Source organism: Amaranthus tricolor, chromosome 2 (assembly GCF_026212465.1).
Source record: "Amaranthus tricolor cultivar Red isolate AtriRed21 chromosome 2, ASM2621246v1, whole genome shotgun sequence".
Classification (NCBI taxonomy): domain Eukaryota; kingdom Viridiplantae; phylum Streptophyta; class Magnoliopsida; order Caryophyllales; family Amaranthaceae; genus Amaranthus; species Amaranthus tricolor.
Window position 1 is genome coordinate 29,090,340 of NC_080048.1, and position 20,599 is coordinate 29,110,938.

The following is a 20,599-nucleotide window of genomic DNA, read 5'->3' on the forward strand; positions in this document are numbered from 1 at the left end:
AACAACACCCTTTGTACCAATAAAGTACTTATAGAGTGCTCCTTAGCTTAGCGATTCCTAAGTTTTAAGTTTAGGCTAACAAAATTCACAAAGTCGCTTACTATTTTGAATAGTACCTAAAGTTTGATAAGTAATATGCTAGTTATCACTGGTTAAAATTCTAAAGATTGTCATATGAAACACGTCTTGGTTAGTACACTAGTTATACATCAAGCAAATACAGTGAGTGTTTAGACTGCTCGTACAAAATCGCCATCAATAGAACTTACCTATTAACAGGATTTATCTCTAAAAGTTAAAATTAAAAATCATAACTTACATTATCACAATAACTTTGCATCTATGTCTGTGGCTGTGTGTTAGACAGAATTAGATCTGTGTAGCGAATTAACAGCTTGAAAGGAGACTCCTTTAGCACTCAATGAACTAGGATAATATATATCTTATACCCGTCAATCAATATTCTTGCAACCATCAACTATACTACTAGATGAGCTATCTTGTACACTATGAGATCAGCATCTACTTGTTGAACTCCCTTTTGCTGTAGTGTTTTTCTCTTTTAGCAATTTCTTACAGTTCGTTTACCCTGCTGATGTATTCTCTAACATAAACGAAGAAATCATCAACAAAATAGTCAATATCTTGTGTCACAATTACTATTTCGACGTAGGAAAGTCGATATATCATCCCTCAAGTTCCGATATTCAATCGTAAGGGAGAAGGTAAGGAGCAACCGGTGAATACGATTAGTTGGCAATATGGCATACAGCTCATTTATGTAACATACTCATATTAAAGCTATGTGAAAAGCTTCTTAAATTTGTGAATAAAAAATTAGAATGAGGAACTTTGTAAAAGTGATAACAAAGACCTCATCAGTAATGGATCCAGGTGTTTTAAGCTCCAGGTTTGTTAGGACATCATTAGAATCTTCATTTTTGTTGCTTCATCTCTCTTGTCCATCTGATGATGTTCCAACTCCTTGCTTGGCTGAAACTTAGGTTCTACTACCCGGCTGCAAGGAAGCAGAAGCTTCTTGGGTTGATGGCTGTTTAGTTGGGGGATTCGATGTCATGTATGGAATAAAGGCTGGACATGGGTTGACAAACATTCCAGGGTTCGCACTGCTAAAAAGGGGTACGGCTGCATAGGAAGATGCGTAGACATTGAGGGATAAGACGGTGTAGAAGCAACAGGAATAGGCATGGGGTTGACCCAATTCTTTGTTGACATTGTGAATTAAGCCTTTCGATATCTGACTTCAAAGTTTCCTTCTCTTCCCTTGATCATTCTATTCTTGAGTCAACTGTGGACGAACAAGAAATCAAGACTTTTTCATGAAATATGCATCGTTGTTATCGAAATAATACAATCAGCCAAGAAGAAAAAAACACCACCTTATGAGATTCATCGCTTAAGGCGGCATGTTCAGCTTGAAGTTTATTACTTCAGCAGTCAAATCTTTGAGCAATTGAATTGTGTTAGTAAGTATGGTAGCATTGTCATTCTTTGGCCTATTAGCATCTACATTTAACCCAACAAGTTAAATTCAACATTATTAAAGTTTTAGATTTTTATGTTTAATCTATATACCATGGAAGTGATAAAGAAGTGGAAATGATGAGCAATCTACCAAGAGCCTGCACGATGTCACATGATTTACTAATCTACTCACAAATCACAAACTGAAAACAGCAAACAATGGTCAGTTTTTGGCTATTTTGGGGTATTTTTAAGAAAAATGCAAATTCATAAAGCAAATTAGCTAGCAAATTATGTTACACCGAGCCAGCAACAATGACTTTTAAACAGGCCCCCTAGCCCCTAATTCTCTACCTTTGTACGCTAATGTCATGTCCAGACACCTTGGGCATTGTTCTAGTTTGTTTCCTAACAATGGGATCCTAACTAGATTCAGAACAAGCACCAGGCATTATTCAGAAGACTACGAATATACAAGTTCTCGTAAATAGATTTAGAATCAGATAAAGGAATCATAAAAATAGAGTGCATTTTACCTAGCGTGTTTCCTAAAGCAATGAATTGTTCATTTAATCGACACCTGCATTGCTTTTCACGACCAGCCTTCTGAAGTTTTGTTGCAGTAGTGGGATCTTCAGGTTCCATTTCACAGATTAGCTGATTTAACTTCTGCATTTGATAGGGGACAACACCAGAACATTAGATAAGCGACATAGCAGAAGTTGCAGGTTACAATATATACATAGGATAAACAACATAAAATGGAAATCGGGAAGAACAAGCTACAGACATAAATGTGTGTTAACAGTATCATACAGATATGTTTCAACATACAAAAGACTAATGTACAAAAGCCTCAAGACAACCAAGATCTGGTCATGTCTCACTTTGTTTTAAGGTAAGCATCTAAAAGACTAAAATCATTTCAACTCAAGCACAACTCAACATATTAACGCCGGACTTCAAAGCATTATCAGGTTCATAATTTATAGGAACCCCCCCCCCCCCCCCCCCCAAAAGGGATTGCCCTAACCCATTTTAGCGCAATACCAAAATGATTATTACTATTGTGAATACTAACGGCCCGTTTGGTAGGTGATATTAAACAGTGGTAATGGAAATGAAAACTAATGTAATTTCGGTTGAAAAATCTTTTGGCTACCTTGATGGTCATACTTGTCCAACTTCAATATCTCACTTTCTTGAAATTCTTCATAAAAACTTTTTTATAATCAAAGTTTCATCACCACGGAAGTGACGTAGAACTTTTGATAAAATTTTACACTTTAAATCATTTTTATTACCACCATTTAGTACCACTAACCAAACAGGCTGTAAAAAAACCTACAACTAAATTTAGAAGCTAAAACCACACAGTAACCTGAGTTGGTAAACAATAGAATCAGAAAAGTTAAGCAGACCAGTTTTTCTTCACCTCAAAAGCTATCACTTATAGCCTAAAACCAATCATATAAATTTTAATTCACAACCTTTAAACAAACATTATTAACACACAATTTCATCCAGATGACAGTTAATAATCTCAACATCTCTAATGTGAATCCATTTCCTTAAACATAATCCAGATTACATAATTTCCAAATTCCATCAATAATTTCATTACAAAAATTAATGGGGAAAACTTCACAATCAACCATTATGCAAAAAGAATTACTAATCTAACAAACCTGCAACTATATATTCAAATTCTAGTAAGATAAACAAAAGCCCATCTTTATTTCATCAATAGTTACACTTCAAGCTTGTATTAGCGCAACATAAATGCAATTTTTCATTGTTCAAACAAGATAAGTATCATGAAATATTTAATTTCACAATACCATATTATCCAAAAAGTATGAACCCGCCTTCAAAAATATACACATTCAAATTCTAGTAATATATGACAATACCCATCTTTATTACTTCAAAAATTACACTTGAAACTAGTATAAGCTAAAATAATATCCCAATTTCTTGAAAATCTAAAAATGACTGGAAATTTGACCTGAAAATGGGTCACAGATAAGCAGAAGTTAAATGTCGTCTAAAGGAATAATAAAAATACTTTGATGCGTTCTCTTTTTGTCTGTTGGGTAGTTATCTAGAATTGCCCATCATTATTCATCCGTCGTTAAACCTAGATTTCTCTTTCTTTTAGCTTTTGCTTACTCCTTAATTTTTGTTACGGCGCTTTCCATATAATGTGACAAAATTATTGGTTTGGTATAAACTTTCGATTAAAATATTGAGGAAGTGAGTATTTTTGACAGTTGATCGCTTCAAAAGACTAAACAAAAATCTAACAAGGGATGTTGGGTGATATTTTACTAAATTTTTAAAAAGGGATTTTGTGGATTTTCGTCAGAGATAGTTTCTTGTTTATATATGATCTCATTATATGTACTTTTACGAGATACGCTATTTAACCTATATATAAGGTGTGTGTTATGCGACAGCAAAAATAAGGTCGATGAACAAAAATAAAACAATAAGAAATTCAATGCAAACAATAAGAAAATGACACGAGATTTAACGTGGTTCAATATCAATGTGATAGCTATGTCCACCGGCACCGAGATCAAATAATTTCACTATGGTCACAAAGAATTTACAAGATGAATTACAATCACACTCAAAAATTATAATGGCTCTCTTGTGATCTCTCTCAATTTGTGAATCATAATGTATTAACCCTAAAATGGGAGTTTATATACTAATGCCCAATAAAAGGAAGTTACTACATAATAAACACAAAGTAACCGGCCCGAAAGACACCTCCCGTGAAAAGAAATCGCCAATTCGCGAGCCGTGTACAACTACGCGAGCCGCGAAATGAAGACAAAACACACTTCGCACCCCCGGGACCTGGACAGCAGCCCCTCCGCGCCTCGCAGACTCACACTACAGCTCTTCCATGACTCTTCACTTGATTCGTCTTCTTCACCACTGAATGGTGCTACTAGTTGGATTCACTATACTCAACAATTTCCACGTTGACAAAAACTGGTAGTCAGCAAACGATCTCACCAACACATAGTGAACATATCTCAAGCCAAAACCCGATGCAAAGCTCATGCATAAGTCGTACATCCCGGTAAGTCTTCAAGCAAGACTCATCCCGACAAGTCTCCAACCAAGACCCTTCACATACTCATCACCAAGTATAACAACTCATATTGCTCTACCTACATCACAAGCCCCCGGCAAGCTTCACCTTAAGGCCAACATGCCTACAACAGGAGCTTCTCAACACCGCCCCTAAGGGCCTACTACATCACATAATAATCAATATCTAGCAAGTCTAAGCAATATTTAAACTTACTAAATGGAACAGACTTAGTAAAGAAATCAACTGGGTTGTCAACGGTCCTAATCTTCTTTACCTTTACCCTCTTGTCAGTACGCAAGAAATGATACCTGAAATCAATGTGCTTAGTCTTATCATGGTGTACTTGGTCTTTAGCTAAGCAAATGGCACTTAGACTATCACAATACACCGTAGCAAAATCCTGTGCAATACCCAGTTCACCTACAAGGCCTTTGAGCCATATAGACTCCTTAGCTGCAAAAGTTAAAGCCATGTACTCAGCTTCAGTAGTAGACAACGTAACCGAAGACTGCAATGTAGACTTCCAACTAACCATAGAACCACCCAAAGTAAACAAATACCCGGTGACCGACCTCCTGGTATCCACATCAGCTGCATAATCAGAATCACTATACCTAGTTACCAAACACTCCTTACCATTCCCATACAGAAGACCAATATCAACTATCCCTCTCAAATAGCGAAAAATCCTTTTCACCCCTTGCCAGTGCTCTCTCCCAAATCGAGCCATGAACCTACTTACAACACTAACAGCGTGAGCAATATCAGGCCTAGTACAAACCCTAGCATACATCAAACAACCAACTGCGTTGGCATACAGAACCCTAAACATATACGCCAACTCCTTCGTAGTTTGAGGTGACATAGACAAAGACAATTTGCAGCTCTCAGATAACGTTGGTGGTGAAGTGGAGAGTCCAAGTGGACATTTAAAAAGGGGATCATCACTAAAGGACAAGGTTGTAAATGTATCATTACACTCAAACCCTAGATCTAAAACGCAGACAACTACCCAAACCCTACTTCAATGCTCTGAACACCTTCTACAAACAACAAATACTCAAACACCAAATACTCGAACAATAAGTGCACAGACTTCACAAAACAGTGAATATAGGGCTGCGTCTGGGAGTGAGTCAGAGGATGATGATGATGATGTTGATTTGTTTGCAGAAAATGTAGAGTTTGGTTTGGATGAAGTAGGGTTAGGTGATGAAGAAGTCAGGCAGACTGTGGATAAGGAGGTGAATGAGGAAAGCAATAGGGATATCTACTACAATGAAGGTGATGATGAAGTATGCAGTGATGATGAAGAGACTTTAAAGGATTGTGAGGAGGGGAAAAAATCATATCCAACCTTCAATCTTGAGGTTGACTTCAAAGGAAAAATTAATTTGTACCTTGGCTTGAAATTCCCTTCCAATTCTGTTTTTAGAAAAGCTTAGAGGTATCATGCCATTGAAAGTGGATATAACTATTATTACTTGCACAATGGTAGTACTAGGGTGACTGTGTATTACTACAATAGATGCGATTGCAAGAAAGAATAAGCTAGGATAGTTGACTGTGTTTGTGGGAAAGAGAAGAAGTGCAGCTTTAAGGTTCATGCAACTAAGTTAAAGGAAGAAGAGACTTTTCAGATCAGGATATATATTCCTGATCACAGTTGCCCCTGCAAACAATGTTGCCACCTCATTTCAAACAATGCCTACACTAATGGTCTCACCATCAAAGGGAGGTAGAAAGAAATCTTGGGCGTATGGATGCAACAAGAAAAGAGCAAAAGGTTCAGCCCCAAGGGTGATTTCAACCCAAGCATCTTCAAGTTCTCAAAATCAAAGTGGGAAAAATGTAGTTGCAATGTATGTAATGAAGAATTTGTAACACTTTTTGGTTGAAGTACTATGGTTAGGTTATGGAACAACTTTTTTTGTCTACGTTAGTTTGTTTATATTAGGTTATGGAAGAGCTTTTTTTTGTGAACAATGTAATAAACAATTGTTGATATCAGATAATTAGCAACAATGTATTAAAAAAAATCAGCCTCTTCATTCTTCATAATCAAGTTTACAAAAGCTTTCAAACAACAATTATATTCCCTGATCACTAATACATAACACTGATTCTTACAAACAACACCAAGAAAAAACCAAATAAAAACCCTAATACAAAGCTTGAAATCTCTTTTCCATGCTTTCTCTCGTTCATCAATTTCTTCTTTATCCTTTTAAGTTATGAAATTGCTTGTTCCTTCTTATGTTCCAGGCAACAAACCCTTGAAGTCAATATCTTGATTTCTATTGATAAATGTCACTTCTCCTCAACAAGTGTGTTCATCACTTGTCTTTGCGAATCAACCATTTCAGGTTCATCAATCCATTTGCACTTTTTGCATCCCCTCCAATTCATGTCAGGATAGAAATTATTGCAAGTGTTGAACCGTCTTCTAGATTTTCCTTAGCCACGAAATTCTCTGTGCAAAAGGAAATCCGCAAGCACATCTTTCGACCTTTGATTTTTTGGTGTGAGGAGAAGCTATAATTTAATTGGGGATTGAAAGGGAAAGAGGAAAAATTAAGGTTCTTATGATGTTAAGGGAAGATGGGAAATAATTGGGGAAAATCTTATTTTTAAACAAAATAAATCAAAGCCTTAAGTAAATCACGTGAGACACGTGCTGGTCAACTAACGGTCAACTAATTGATTCCGTCATTTGGTAGTCTTTTGCAAACGTTTATGTCATTTAAGGTAGTTTTTTGCAAAAAAAATTAGATTAGGTAGTTTTTTGCAAAATGTGCTATAAAATAGGTAGTTTTGTGTAATTTTCCCTAAAAATAATGAAGAAAAAAGATGATGATTTCCTCTATTATAGAGGAAATACGTTCGCCCACCCTCCCCTAGGATAAATATTTACCCCACAAAATTGAGAGTTCCCTTTATTTTTCTTTACTTTTCAACCAATCTTCCACCTTTACAACAATCAAATTTTACTAATTTCTCATTTATCAAATTCATTTTCTTACTTTGGCTTTTTTTCACCCCCTTAAATATTTACACCAAATCCTAGCATGCCCTAAAATAAGCAATATTCGTTTTTATGTTTTTGCTAAGTTTGAACTAAAATAAGTCATAAGTTTTACCAAGTCAAATTAATTTACTCTAGCTAACCGAAAATATTCTAAGGTATTATTTATTAATTAATTCAATGTATAAATTAATTTGGTAGACTTAAGAAAATAAAATTGAAATATTATTTTGTTGCTACTTGTGCGTATCTAACCCTTCTAGGTTGGTCTTGGTTTAGAAAAGCCTATAGAATTTCAATTTAAAGATATAATTTGGTTGAAGGCTTTGGAGCCCATGTGATCAAGCAACTAATACCTTGATTTTAAAGGAGAGTACAATATTGCAACGACTTATCTACACTTGAAGAACACATCTCTCCTACCCAACACCTACTTTAGAATTCTATTCAAATTTTTTAAGTTGTCATCATTTATATCTCTCATCTGTTGTAATAGATCTTAATGTTTTAGAGATTAGATTAAGTTTTAATTTATGCCTTGATGTTAGAATACTTTTTAAAAGTATTTGGTTTTTACTCTTTGAAAGTTTTTGGATTTAGTCTTTTATTATTGGGAAACTTATAATCTGTTCAAGAGAAGAACGTGGTGTGAGAAGATAGTGAAATCTTCTTAGTGGTATAGGTTACAATTAAAAAAAGAGGTTTGAATCCTATGAGTTGGCAAAGAAACCATAGGCGGGGAGTAGGCTATTGATTGCTGAACCTCAATAACAATTTATTGTATTTTGTCTAGCTTTAGATTACACTCTTTAATATTTACCCTCTCTAGAGAGTTATAAATCTCATATCAACCTTCAAAAGACACAACTACAAGAAATCAACATGTTATATATAAAACAAACCTAATACTATGAGAGTTCTTAAGTACCTACGTTTTCGTACTATGTAAACATGTAAATCACAACGACATGATAATATGTACTTGATCAATAATTAAAGATACAATTTTTTTCTTCCAGCATAACATATAATAACGATGGATTGATCAAGGGGTCGTTCAGCCTGATGTCAAGAATAGTTTCCCAGAGATTTTTCTGATGCGCAATTAATTTTATTGTGGAAAATAACGAGTCAGTGTCCTATTGATTATTCTATAATTGTTCTCGATCATATGAAAATATGTGAAAGCACAAATTGTAATGTTGCCCTACCATATGCTAATCTTCTCATAAAATTATTTTTCTATACTTCGACATTCCTATTGGTGTTGAAGATACTATTCCCAATGAAGAGGATGAACATTTTACCTCTCAGAAGAAGAAGAAAAAGATCTGATATTGTTGCTGCGTAGTTTTTATGTAAAACTTGTTTTAAATTTGTCTTTTTGAAAACTTTAGATCAAATATTTTCTTTGTACCTCCCTATATTACTTTTTGACGAAAGTCAAAAAGGAGGAGACGTATCTTTGTTTGTAACTAAACTATGCACTATGTCACTATGCACTACTACTATACTCTATATAATGCAAGCTAATATGCTTGATGATGAATATGTCTATGATGCATGCTAATATGTCTATGATGTAGATGCATTTTTATAATGCAGCTTGTTGTGTTAGTTTAACTATTCCTTCTAACGTGGATCAACCACTTTCTTATGCCGCCCAACAGCCGCTACATCCCATTTTCGGCCCAAATATTCTAATCCTAATATCTCTCTTACACATTCCTTTCCCTTCCTTAAAAGAAGAACGCTCAACTCTCTTTAAATAATGATAATTCAAAATAGTTATTAAATTTTTTAGAAATTAAGTGATTAAATTGATTTAATTAATTGGTCCAAATCATATATATTAAGTATAAAAAGAATTTTATATATGTTTAATTGATATTTATTCCTTTATATTTATTTGATCAAAATATGGCTTTATGTATAAATTAAAATAGTCAATGTTATATTATTATTGTCTTATGCTTTTATTAATTAAATGAAATGGATTAATAATTATTGGTTACATGGTTTAATTATAAAAATGAATTTAATTATCTATTAATTTAATTACCTAATAAAATAGGTGAAATTCATTATGGCTATTGTTCTCGCAGTTCAAAAATGGTGTCATTATCTATTAGGTCAATACTTCATTGTTAGGTTTGATCAACAAACCCTGCATTTTATTGCTGAACAACGAGAGATAGCGGTTGAGTATCAAAAAGGGTTAGTAAGTTGATGGGGTACGACTTTGAGATAAAGTTCAAGCCTAGAGCAAATAATCAAGCTGTCGATGCTCTTTCACACGATCCTTCTTTTTCCATGATAGAAATTTGTGCATTGCTGTCTCATAGTGTTGTTCCCTGGGATCAATTACAGGTCCAAGTAGATGGTGATCCTTTCCTTTGCTCCCTCAAATAGCAAGTGTTAGAAGGGTCGGTTGCCTTTCCTAGTTACTCTATCCAACAGGGTCGCCTCCTTTACAAAAGGCGAATTGTTCTTCCACCCTCTTCTCCGTTTATCAAGCAATTATTATCCATATATCATGATACGGTTGTAGGGGGGCACAATAGCGAATTAAAAACATATGTCCGCCTTGCTGAACAATGGTTTTGGGTTGGTCTGAGGAAATAGGTGGCCCAATATGTTCAGGAATGTTCATTTTGTCAGCAACATAAGTCATCTCACCGCATCCCAACGGGCTTATTGCAGCCTTTGCCTATTCCCTCCCAAGTGTGGGAAGATATCTCCATGGATTTTTTCGAAGCGCTACTTTGTTGGCCAGGTTTTGATACAGTGTTGGTAGTCGTAAAATGGTTTGACCAAGTATGCCTATTTTATCGGCCTCAAACATCCTTCCTCCGCTTCATCTGTTGCGAATATTTTTGTGAAAGAGGTAGTGCTCCTACATGGGCTTCCTATTTCCATAATCAAGGATCGAGATAAGGTGTTTATGAGCGTGTTTTGGAAAGAGCTCTTTCGCCTCAAGGGATGACATTACTTCGTAGCATAGCATATGTAACACCTCGGCCCAACGGATCGTCGGTGACTACTCATGGAGACTATAGACTAGCCCCACAAACCAAGACAAGTCTTTCCAGCGCACCTTGACCTTACTCGTGCGCACCCGGAAAAACTTCTTAGGAGGTCGCCCATTCTAAGATTGCTCCCCACCAAGCACGCTTAACTGTGGAGTTCTTAGCAAATGGGCTCCCTAAAAAAGAAGATGCACCTTGTTGATATGAGTAGTCTATGAATCCTTTTTAAAGCTTAATTTGGGGTATCATACTCACCCTACAACTTCCTCGTTGGACCGTAGCTTTAGGATCTTTTCCCCCGCTAGGTGCATTGAACACACAATCAGCTACGATCGCAGGGTTTCTCAGATACCATTTGTAACACCTCGACCCAACTGATCGTCGGTGACTACTCATGGAGACTGTAGACTAGCCCCATAAACCAACACAAGTCTTTCCAGCGCACTTTGGCCTCACTCGTATGCACTCGGAAAAACATCCCAGGAGGTCACCCATCCTAGGCTTGCTCCCCACCAAGCACGCTTAGTTGTGGAGTTCTTAGCAAATGGGCTCCCTAGAAAAGAAGATGCACCTTATTGATATGAGTAGTCTATAAATCCTTTTTAAAGCCTAATTCGGCGTATCACAGCATACTAATCCCAAACCGACGGCTAGACCGAGATCATGAATAAAGCTATGGAATCATTTCTTTGATGTTTTGTAGATAGGCAACCTTCACATTGGTATCGTTGGTTCCATTGGGTGGAGTATTGCTATAACACTTCCCCGCATACATATATTTAGATGTCACCATTTCAAGCCTTGTGTGGTCGTCTTCCTCCTACACTCACTCGTTTTGGCCATAATACTAGGATAGTGGATAGCTTGGACCATTAGTTACGGGAGCGTGATGCCATTTTGGATGACTTATAATTCTACTTACTTAAAGCCCAACATTCAATGAAAGTAACGGCTAATTTGAAGAGACATGATTTGCAATTCCAGGTGGGTGAGGTGGTCTATCTCAAACTACAGTCATATCGTCAGCAATCTCTTTCTCGTCGCCATTGTGATAAGCTCTCAACTCGGTTTTATGGTCCTTTTGAGGTTTTATCTCACATCGATCAGGTGGCGTATAAGTTGGATTTACCTCCTACAAGTAAGATACATTCGGTCTTTCACGTGTTGCAATTAAAATCGGCACGGGGTTTAGCTTTCATTGCCTCGAACATACCTCCTCACCTGTCTTCTTCTTTGGAGTTACATGTTGAACCTGAAGCCTTGGTGGGTATACGAAAATCCAGTCAGCAATTTTTTGCCATTGACGATGTCATGATCAAATGGAAAGGTTTGCCCTTATCAGATACGACTTGGGAGCATTTTCCCATTGCCATCGATGTTCATTTTCCCCATTTCCACTTTGAGGAAAAGTTACATCTCTTTGGGGCGGGTAATGCTATGGACCCAAGAGAAATTACGGAAGCCGCAACGAAGTAATCCGAAAGACTCTCGACTTATAGTAGGCAAAAAGAATAGGCTGAGTCGGCATTTATATTTTTATATATTTTTTTAGTTAGTTTTATGTTTTTAGAGGCTTGTATATATAAGGGGTTGTTAAGAGTTTTTTTTTCATGTGTGTGTAATAATTAGTGAAAACTACTTAAGAAGTTTCTGTTCCACTAGAGGGTCCAGCATGAGATTCATCTTTCTTCAATAAGAAGTTTTGAGGTATTCTATCAATCTTCTTCTGTGTTTCCGTTGTGTGAAGATTATATGTTGGTTTCTGTCTTCACAAGATTTGGGCAGTAGGTTTGATTCTTTAACATATTCTTGCTACAATTTTTTCCGATCTAGGCGGTTTGGATTTAACCTAACGAATTAAAATGTGGTTCGGTGCAATTCGGTAAAGGAACAAATAAGGTTTGAATCAATTCTTAAAAATGAGTTTGATTTGGTTTCATAGAAAGTTCAAACCGTATACCAAATTTTTACTCAAAGAGTACTTTTGTTTCTATTTCGCTGTTTGGTGATGTATAGATAGTGGTACCCTTACCTATTTCTCAAAAGTTGGATATTGGAATTACTCGTAATTGATTACCCTCCATTAGTGTGATTTTGACATGAAGGAACGAAGACTTTTTCGGGAATGACACAAATTTAACAAACAAAATACACACGAGGGGCTGAATGAGTAAGTGACTATCAACATCTTGAAACAATCAGCACTTTAACATATAATCATCGATAATTCCACTAGTAAAAGACAATTGGAATAATGCTCAAAAAATTTGCCAAACAAAACATTATACAAATGTAATATTGTAATATGTGTATTAGCACAAATTTTATGGTTCACCAAACATATCAAACTCTTGAGTCTTGCCCAGAATTGTGCAATCACTTTGATGCATGTTCGTTTGACCACTAAAATATATGCCCGACAAAGATGAACACATTTCATGGACGAGCTCTCATTATAATATAATATGATTTCATCGATTATCAAAATTCTATTAGACATTCCTATGAGCTATAAGTACTAGTATATTGTTCACAGGAAGGTAAAAGCTTGAAGACTCCCAACCAAGCCTCCAATAATACAATTATAATCAGTGGCGGATCTAGGTTTCGGAGTTCCGAGGGGCACCAATTAATGGAAGAAATTTCGACAAAGTTTGTTTGTAAAATTAACAACTAATTTTTTATTTCTGCCAAATGACAAGTAGAAGCACAATAAATACATCAAAAAATTTATAATCTTACTTTTCAAAAAGTTTCTCGTAGTGTTTTCAAATAAAAGAATGATTGTAATTAATATCTATCTTAATCATATGCATTTTCTAAATTAATAAAAATTTGAACTTATTAATTAAATTCATTTCCTTTTATTCAAAATAATGTAATTAGAGAAAAAGTTAAATATACTCTAACTAGAGGTGTTCATTTGGGTGATCGGGTCGGTTTCGAATGGATGTCATTCGATTCGAATATTTCAAATCGGTTATATTTCGGATGCATGTTGCAACGGGTCACACTTGGGGCGGGTCGGTTAGTCACGATTCGGTTGAAGATCGGTTATTCAAGCTATCGGGTTAGCATCAGTTCAGTGTCAGTTGAAGTTCGTGTCGAGTTTCAATCGGTCTCGAGTTGTCATCAGTTAATAATTGGTTCGGTTTTCCAAGTACAGATCGGGTTCGGGTATTTTTCAAGTAGAATTCGGCTACGAATTGCGAATCACTAATTACTATTGATCGAGTCAGTATCAGATTAAATTGTTAATCATTTTTTAATTGATGATAAGGTTCCTTTACTTAAAGCAAAATAGTGAAAATGCAAATCAAATAGTGATCATTATTACATTATTACTTTTACTTGTTTGACCAGAAATTAAAATTATAAAGTTCTATCAATTTTCATCTAATTCGATTAAAAGTAGTTAAATAAACATTGACCATTAATTATTAACTATAAATATATGAAACCATGTATTTATAAAACTTATTTTATTAAAATATTTATCACTTTATTAAAATAACTAATAAGATGATTGAATATAAGTCGATCATACTTCTATGTAAAAAATTGGTTCAGGTTTACAGTAGTTCGATCTAAACTTCGTTCGAATTAAGTCGATTTTAACCGGATTGAGTTCAGTCTCGAGCATGATTTGGGTCAAATATGACTTGGGTCCATCATTATTAGGTTCGGGTATTTTCTGTAAACGGTTATGTGTCGGTTAGAAAAATCGGTTACAGCTTGGGTTCAATTTTCCCATTTTCGATTGTCAACCAGTTCGAGTATAGCTTCGGGTCGAGTAATGTCGGTTCGATAAACATAAAAAAGGAACACATTTTCGAGTCGGTTTACTTTCGGTTTCAGATCGAATTTTCGAGTCGGGTCACTTTTAAACAGCTCTAACTCTAACATATATGTGTATGTTGTAAATAAATACTAAACTAATCTATTATAGTGCACGTTCTTTATTAAGGTAGTTTCACGGTGAGAGAGCCTCAATTTGGTCAGCCTAAACTATTTTAAAAAAAAACTGCTTCTTGAGTTCTTGTACAAGTATAAATTCAGTTTTCATTGATTTTTTTTTACAAATAGGTTGTTTGTATGGGTCTGTCTCACGGTGAGACGGTTGCTAAAATTTTTAAATACAATATACCATAAAAGAAAATTGGACAAAATAAACCAACTAATCTAATAAAAATAGGATAAAATAAATAAATAAGAAAAAATTACTAAAACAGTATTTATCATCAAAAGACTTCATTATTAATTTTACAATTTACACTTACCAATAGAAAACTCGTACTATAAATTTTTTTTAAAATAAATTGCCTAGGTGTACGTAACCTCATAGGCCCTAACATACATCCGCTAATGAATACAAAGGGAAAGGTTTATTGAAAGAATACATTGCAGTAACAATCAAGTAACAATCAAGTACCCCTTATAGCCGTTGCAGCGAAATTCACCAGAATGATTAGGCAGCAACTTTCTTTGCTGTTACCGAATTTACAATGGTGGCAAACTCAGGACCCTACATATTCAAATTTCACAGATAAGAAAACACATCCAATTTAAATTTCTGTTGAGGCAGGATTGATATATGCTGAAACTGACATTAGAACATGATATATGTGCCTCTCAAAGCTTAGCAAGCAAACTATAACCTCAAATGAAGAAAATAAGTAAATTCTCACTAGAGACAATTGCAGATATATATCTAAAACTTTTGCAGCTCTTCAAAAGCAAGTATACACCGGAAAATGAATCTTCAACTATTCTCCTTCATATCTCGTTCATCGATGGAAACTAGATGGGTTGCTGCACAATCCAAGCTTTCATAGCTCGGATATAAATGAAGACTTGAAGGAGACACAAGAATATACCTGTAAGTAAGCTAGGTAGCACGAGACTATGTTGGACTCACATACCCTGTTCGACATGAATATGTGTCCAAAAGTTCGACTTGGGAATGTTATGAAAAACTTCCAACATTTGATCTAAATCGAAATGCAAAAGTTTCATGCTCAAGTCTGAGTGTCATGGACCCGACACTAAGTGCTTGAAACGAGGCAAAAAAACCCAAGCAATAACGACCAACACTTTTTTCAGATAACAAGGGAAGTGGAAGGGTGGGAACGAAGAGTTATAATAATGGAATTCTCCCTTGTTTGTTTAGGAGGGAAGGAAAGATAGTAAGAGAAATAACAATTTCCTTCCGAATCTTTCCGCATTTTAATAGATTTATTTATTAAAAAAATGAAAGGTTTAAATTCCATTAAATCCCTCCCTTCAAAATTGGTATCAAAATTCCAACAAAGAAAATTATATAGCTCCAAATTTGTTCCCTTTATATCCCTACAATTTTCTCAATCCGAACAATGTACATGAGTGGACCTTGTCAAATTTTGATCCAAGTTGACCGGCTGAGAACGATCAGCAATGGTATTTTTAACAAAAATGTATTTTTCTGAATTTTGAAAAATTTACTTTTTGAGTTTAAAATTGTACAACTAGACCAACTCTTAACTGAACCGAACAACCAGACCACATTAGTATGGAAATTGTTCACCATTTGGTAATAGATGCCAAGTTCAAAATTTTAGCGATGAGATGCCATTATTATGGTAGAGTGTTGTCTTCAAAGAATGTTTTATAGAAGTGCACTGATTGTGATGTTTCTGGAGTTATTATGGCTACATGTTATAAGATTTAAGACAAAATATTTAGTGAGCCTTTCCAAATCGTGGGCTTCATTAATATCAAGTCTAATTTTAATTTGTCAAGACAGATCATTACCCCAAGGGCCCAATCCAATCAAAAATTAGCATATATACAAAATTACTAAACTCATCATTTATCTTATATTTCTCTTCTATATTGGCCATTCAGGCCATAATACAACCCAAGAGCAGCTAGAATCAATATTGATAATTATCTCCCAGTGGAATAGTGAGTATAGCTCATGAAGGAGAGAGAACAAGAAGATGGAAAACACTAGTACCTTCAAAGAAGCGCCCCCCACAAGGAAGCCATCAATATCTTCTTTTTTTGCAAGCTCAGCACAATTGCCTCCATTGACAGACCCTACAAGCATACACTCAGCAAAGTCAGCAGTACTTCACTTGCCAAACATAACTTGAGACCAATCACAATACCAATCATTTGTTGACTAAATGCAATTTAAGTTATAGTGACAAAAGGGTCTTAAGTTGACTGTTATTCTAGTTTCAGACAATCACTTATGCAGAAATAACACGTCAGAAATGAAGGACTACTGGAAAGCAAGATCAGAAATAGAAATCGGTTCAAAATTCAAAAATAATCAAGTGGAGCTTTTTCTAGGGTTTCAATCAAGTTTTGGAGGAATAATACAACAAAAGCGACTCCTAATAAATTTAGATTGACGGAGTAATAAAGTGAATTAGAAGTAAGCTAGTTTCATTTCTAAGTGACCTTAAAAACTTAACCCAAATATATTAGCATGGCCAAATCTTATACGTAGCATACATCGTGATCGTCCAAATTCAGAAATGAAGATTTACACGTAGCATTAAACTTCACATTCAGTGAGTGAAAACGTAAAGGATCCCCAAAACACAATTATCTTGGAGGATAAGCAAATGCTGAAATATTATCTATTATGTTTCAGCAGAACTCAAGCTAGAAATGAAAGACTAGCAAATTATACCAAGATACAAAGAGCTAGAGGCCTTTGAGAAAAATTATACTTAGAGGTTTATTATTCTTCTTTAACATCAAATTTCATTTTAAAGAAAACTTTAACACAATGAGCAAGCCAGAAAGATAAATTGCCTGCAAAAGCCTTCAATTGCTTGTAGCATACATCAAAAGTTTTCCCCGCTTCTCTTTCTTCTAACTGCTCCCCAATACATGCTATCACTCCTAGACCTTGGCCCTGAGCATATGCAGCCTTTTTCCCTATAAACTGAATGCAACAAATGGTTACTAAAAAGTAGGATTATATCTTTCTAGAGTACAATAACAGTATACACCACACTTGCAAGTTTAGTAAGAAAAATACCTCATCAGTTTCCCCAATAATGTGTCTTCTCTGAGAATGTCCAAGAACAACCCACTGGATGCCAAGATCCTTCAGTTGCTCAGCACTGAGACATTAGTGAAAATAATTATCTTAAAAAGAATAACACTTTTTCCTCCTAAACTAAAGCAGTGCAAAGGCCACACATAATGCATTAAGTGGAGAATAAAAGTTTCGTCTACAGGTTCATTACAAGCTGAGAAATCAAGGTCGAATAATCTCAAAAGAACTAACAGAAATGGCATAGTACAAAATGGATCGCAATGTTCCAATGTTAAAGTTCAAGCACTCAGCAGGAGAAAAATGATATTTGTTAGCAACTGTAAAAAAGCACATCGACAACAACGAGACAGAATTTGGCATGCTTATCCAGTCACAAATTACAAAAAATGAGTGCTTTGTGGTAAGCAGTTCAAAGTAGCTACACTAAAATTCATATGTGAGAGTGAGAAAGAGGAGACAGATTTAAGTAGAATAATAGTTTAGAGTTCAATCACCAAGATGATATGGATAACCTACAATACCTGGACATGCATCTTTCATATAGAGACACTTGCTTGCATATGCTCAGGCCTCAATTTTAATTAAGTTTATACACTTAAATATGAAAATCAAAGTTTAGAACATCAAGTGGATTTTTCTTACAATTTAATTTGAGACAAAAAAACTCTAACAGCCATATATGACACTTTTATAGACTGATCTACATGCTTATTGCTAAGCATGTCTCAGAAATTGAAAATTGAATTTACAAACCAGGAATTATCGAATAGAGTAAATTATAAACCGATAAGCAAGAAAAAGTGAGCTCTAATTTTCCTACTAACATTAAAATTTCAATATTTCGCCTACAAAAAACCACAATTCCATTTTCTCACCTATAGTAGTACAATCACGAAAAAAATCCTAGATCAAAACCACAACTCACACATAACGGCCGAATATCACATTTTTAACTCGTCATTATCCTATTGATCATTGAATCCAGTAAAACAGACATGAACTTGCTCATTGTCCTCAAAATATGAACAGATATAACAGATAAAAATGTCCAACTATTCAATAGTACTCCAAAACAGCACTATACCTTTCCAGAGCCAGCCATGGCAACAACACCTCTAGAACCACGACGAGGAGAAACCATACGCAACTGAGAATTAACCTGCTGAAATAGCGAATGAGTAGAAACGGACGTTTGAAACTTCGAAAACGATCGTCGAAGACCAGAAAACTGAGTCGACATAAGCGAGTTATGGTTACTCATTTGCGAAGTTACTGAGGTTGAGACAAAAGCCATTGTTCACTCTCTCGATTGAACCTTTCTCTCTCAAAAAAAAGCTTGCTTTTCTGCAGCTACTGAAAGTAGTGTGGTCAGTGGTGACTGGTGATAAAGATTTTAGGGCTTTTTGGAGCAGTACCAAACAAAAGAATCCTTTAGCCAGGGATTGGAGAGATTAAAGCACGCGCTATAAGAAAGTAAGAAGGTTTTTGATGATGGGAGATGGACAATGGCGAGTGTATTTTACGGGTAAGAGAAGAAAGTGGGTAGAAGGGGCGAGAATATTACACCAAAACTTATCTGCTGTTTGCGGTTGGTGTGGGGCTGTGGGGGTTGTGGTCATCGTCAATTTGTCATACCTCGTCGTTGTAGTGAAAAGGTATGCCTTAGATTTCTTCAGTGTTTGCGCATGATATCTTGACCTACTCTTCCTATTCACTTGCCAGGTAATCCCTTTTTTTATGCTCCAAATTTGTTTGTTTGTTTGTTACTCTCTCGTTTCCTTTTTCTTTTCATTTCCTTTTTGCACAGTTTTTAAAACAAATTTTAAATTTTAATATCTCTAAATACACATAATAAAAAAATTTTAAATACATAATTAAAAGGTATACATTAAGACTAATCTAAAGACATCATGTGAATATATATTATCTTCTAAATATGTGTCAAAAACATTAATTAAATTTATCTCTCCTTACAGTGAAATATTCCAAATGAGAATAACATTAGAGAACGGAGAGATTATAATACAAAAAATAGGAGTAATAATAATAATAATAATAATAATAATAATAATAATAATAATAATAATAATAAAGTATTCATCTGTCCTATTAGATTTGCATAAAAAAAAGAATAATTTTTTAAAAAGTGACGATAAATAATGTAACATTCGAGAAATTAATTCGGGAATTTAAAATAAATAAATAAATAAAATAATATTTGGGTGAAATTCGAATGAAATCGAGAATAGGCGTTTGGGCTTCAAAACAATTAGGAAACCTTCTATAGTCATGTAAGAATAAAAATAAAAGAAAAGGAAAAAAATAAAATAGAATTTTAAAAAAAAAAAATTTTTTAAAAAGAATCAATTTTGTGCCTCCATTCAATAATTCATCATCTTCTTCAATGTCCTAAACCCTTCTCCTCCCTTCCATTCGTATGAACCAAGAATCAAAAGCTTGGAATTGGCTACAATTGAGCAACCTCCTTCCTCATTCAATCCATTGATTTTCGAGTGCAGCCCTAGTAATTTTAATCTGTTTTTTTAAAGAATTCATCCCCAATATAGCCTCCTTCTTTGAAGCTTCCTTCGAACCTCAACAATGGCGAACTGAAAGTCCTTCGAACCTCAACAATGGCGACTGTTGTCACTGCTCTTTCCCTCCTCTTTTTGACATCCTCTGAAATTAGGGTTGAAATTTCTTCTTTTCTTGATAAATCCTTCAATTCATGAACAAATCCTCTTTCCATAATTTTTCTAACTTTGAATTCCAGCAATAGTCGAAGTCAACAATCATGTTTTTTCCATCTGGTTCCCTGATTTTCGGAAATAACGAACAAAGTAATAACAGGTATAATTCCCTCTTTCTCTGAATTTCAATTCTATGATTTC

At 34.9% G+C, this 20,599-nt stretch overlaps 1 protein-coding gene and 1 pseudogene across 1 annotated transcript; both read right to left on the reverse strand.

The window, feature by feature from the left end:
• Positions 1 to 452: 452 nt before the first annotated feature.
• On the reverse strand, positions 453 to 2,130 carry LOC130805693 (transcription factor bHLH121-like; annotated as a pseudogene).
• Positions 2,131 to 14,729: 12,599 nt separating this feature from the next.
• On the reverse strand, positions 14,730 to 19,365 carry LOC130803551 (triosephosphate isomerase, chloroplastic-like). Its single transcript, XM_057667719.1, has 5 exons — positions 18,793 to 19,365; positions 17,688 to 17,756; positions 17,459 to 17,591; positions 16,647 to 16,729; positions 14,730 to 15,176 (listed from the first exon to the last, which is right to left on the reverse strand). Exons 1-5 carry the CDS (start codon positions 19,000 to 19,002, stop codon positions 15,120 to 15,122), a joined length of 552 nt encoding a protein of 183 aa, XP_057523702.1. The 5' UTR covers positions 19,003 to 19,365; the 3' UTR covers positions 14,730 to 15,119.
• Positions 19,366 to 20,599: the final 1,234 nt, after the last annotated feature.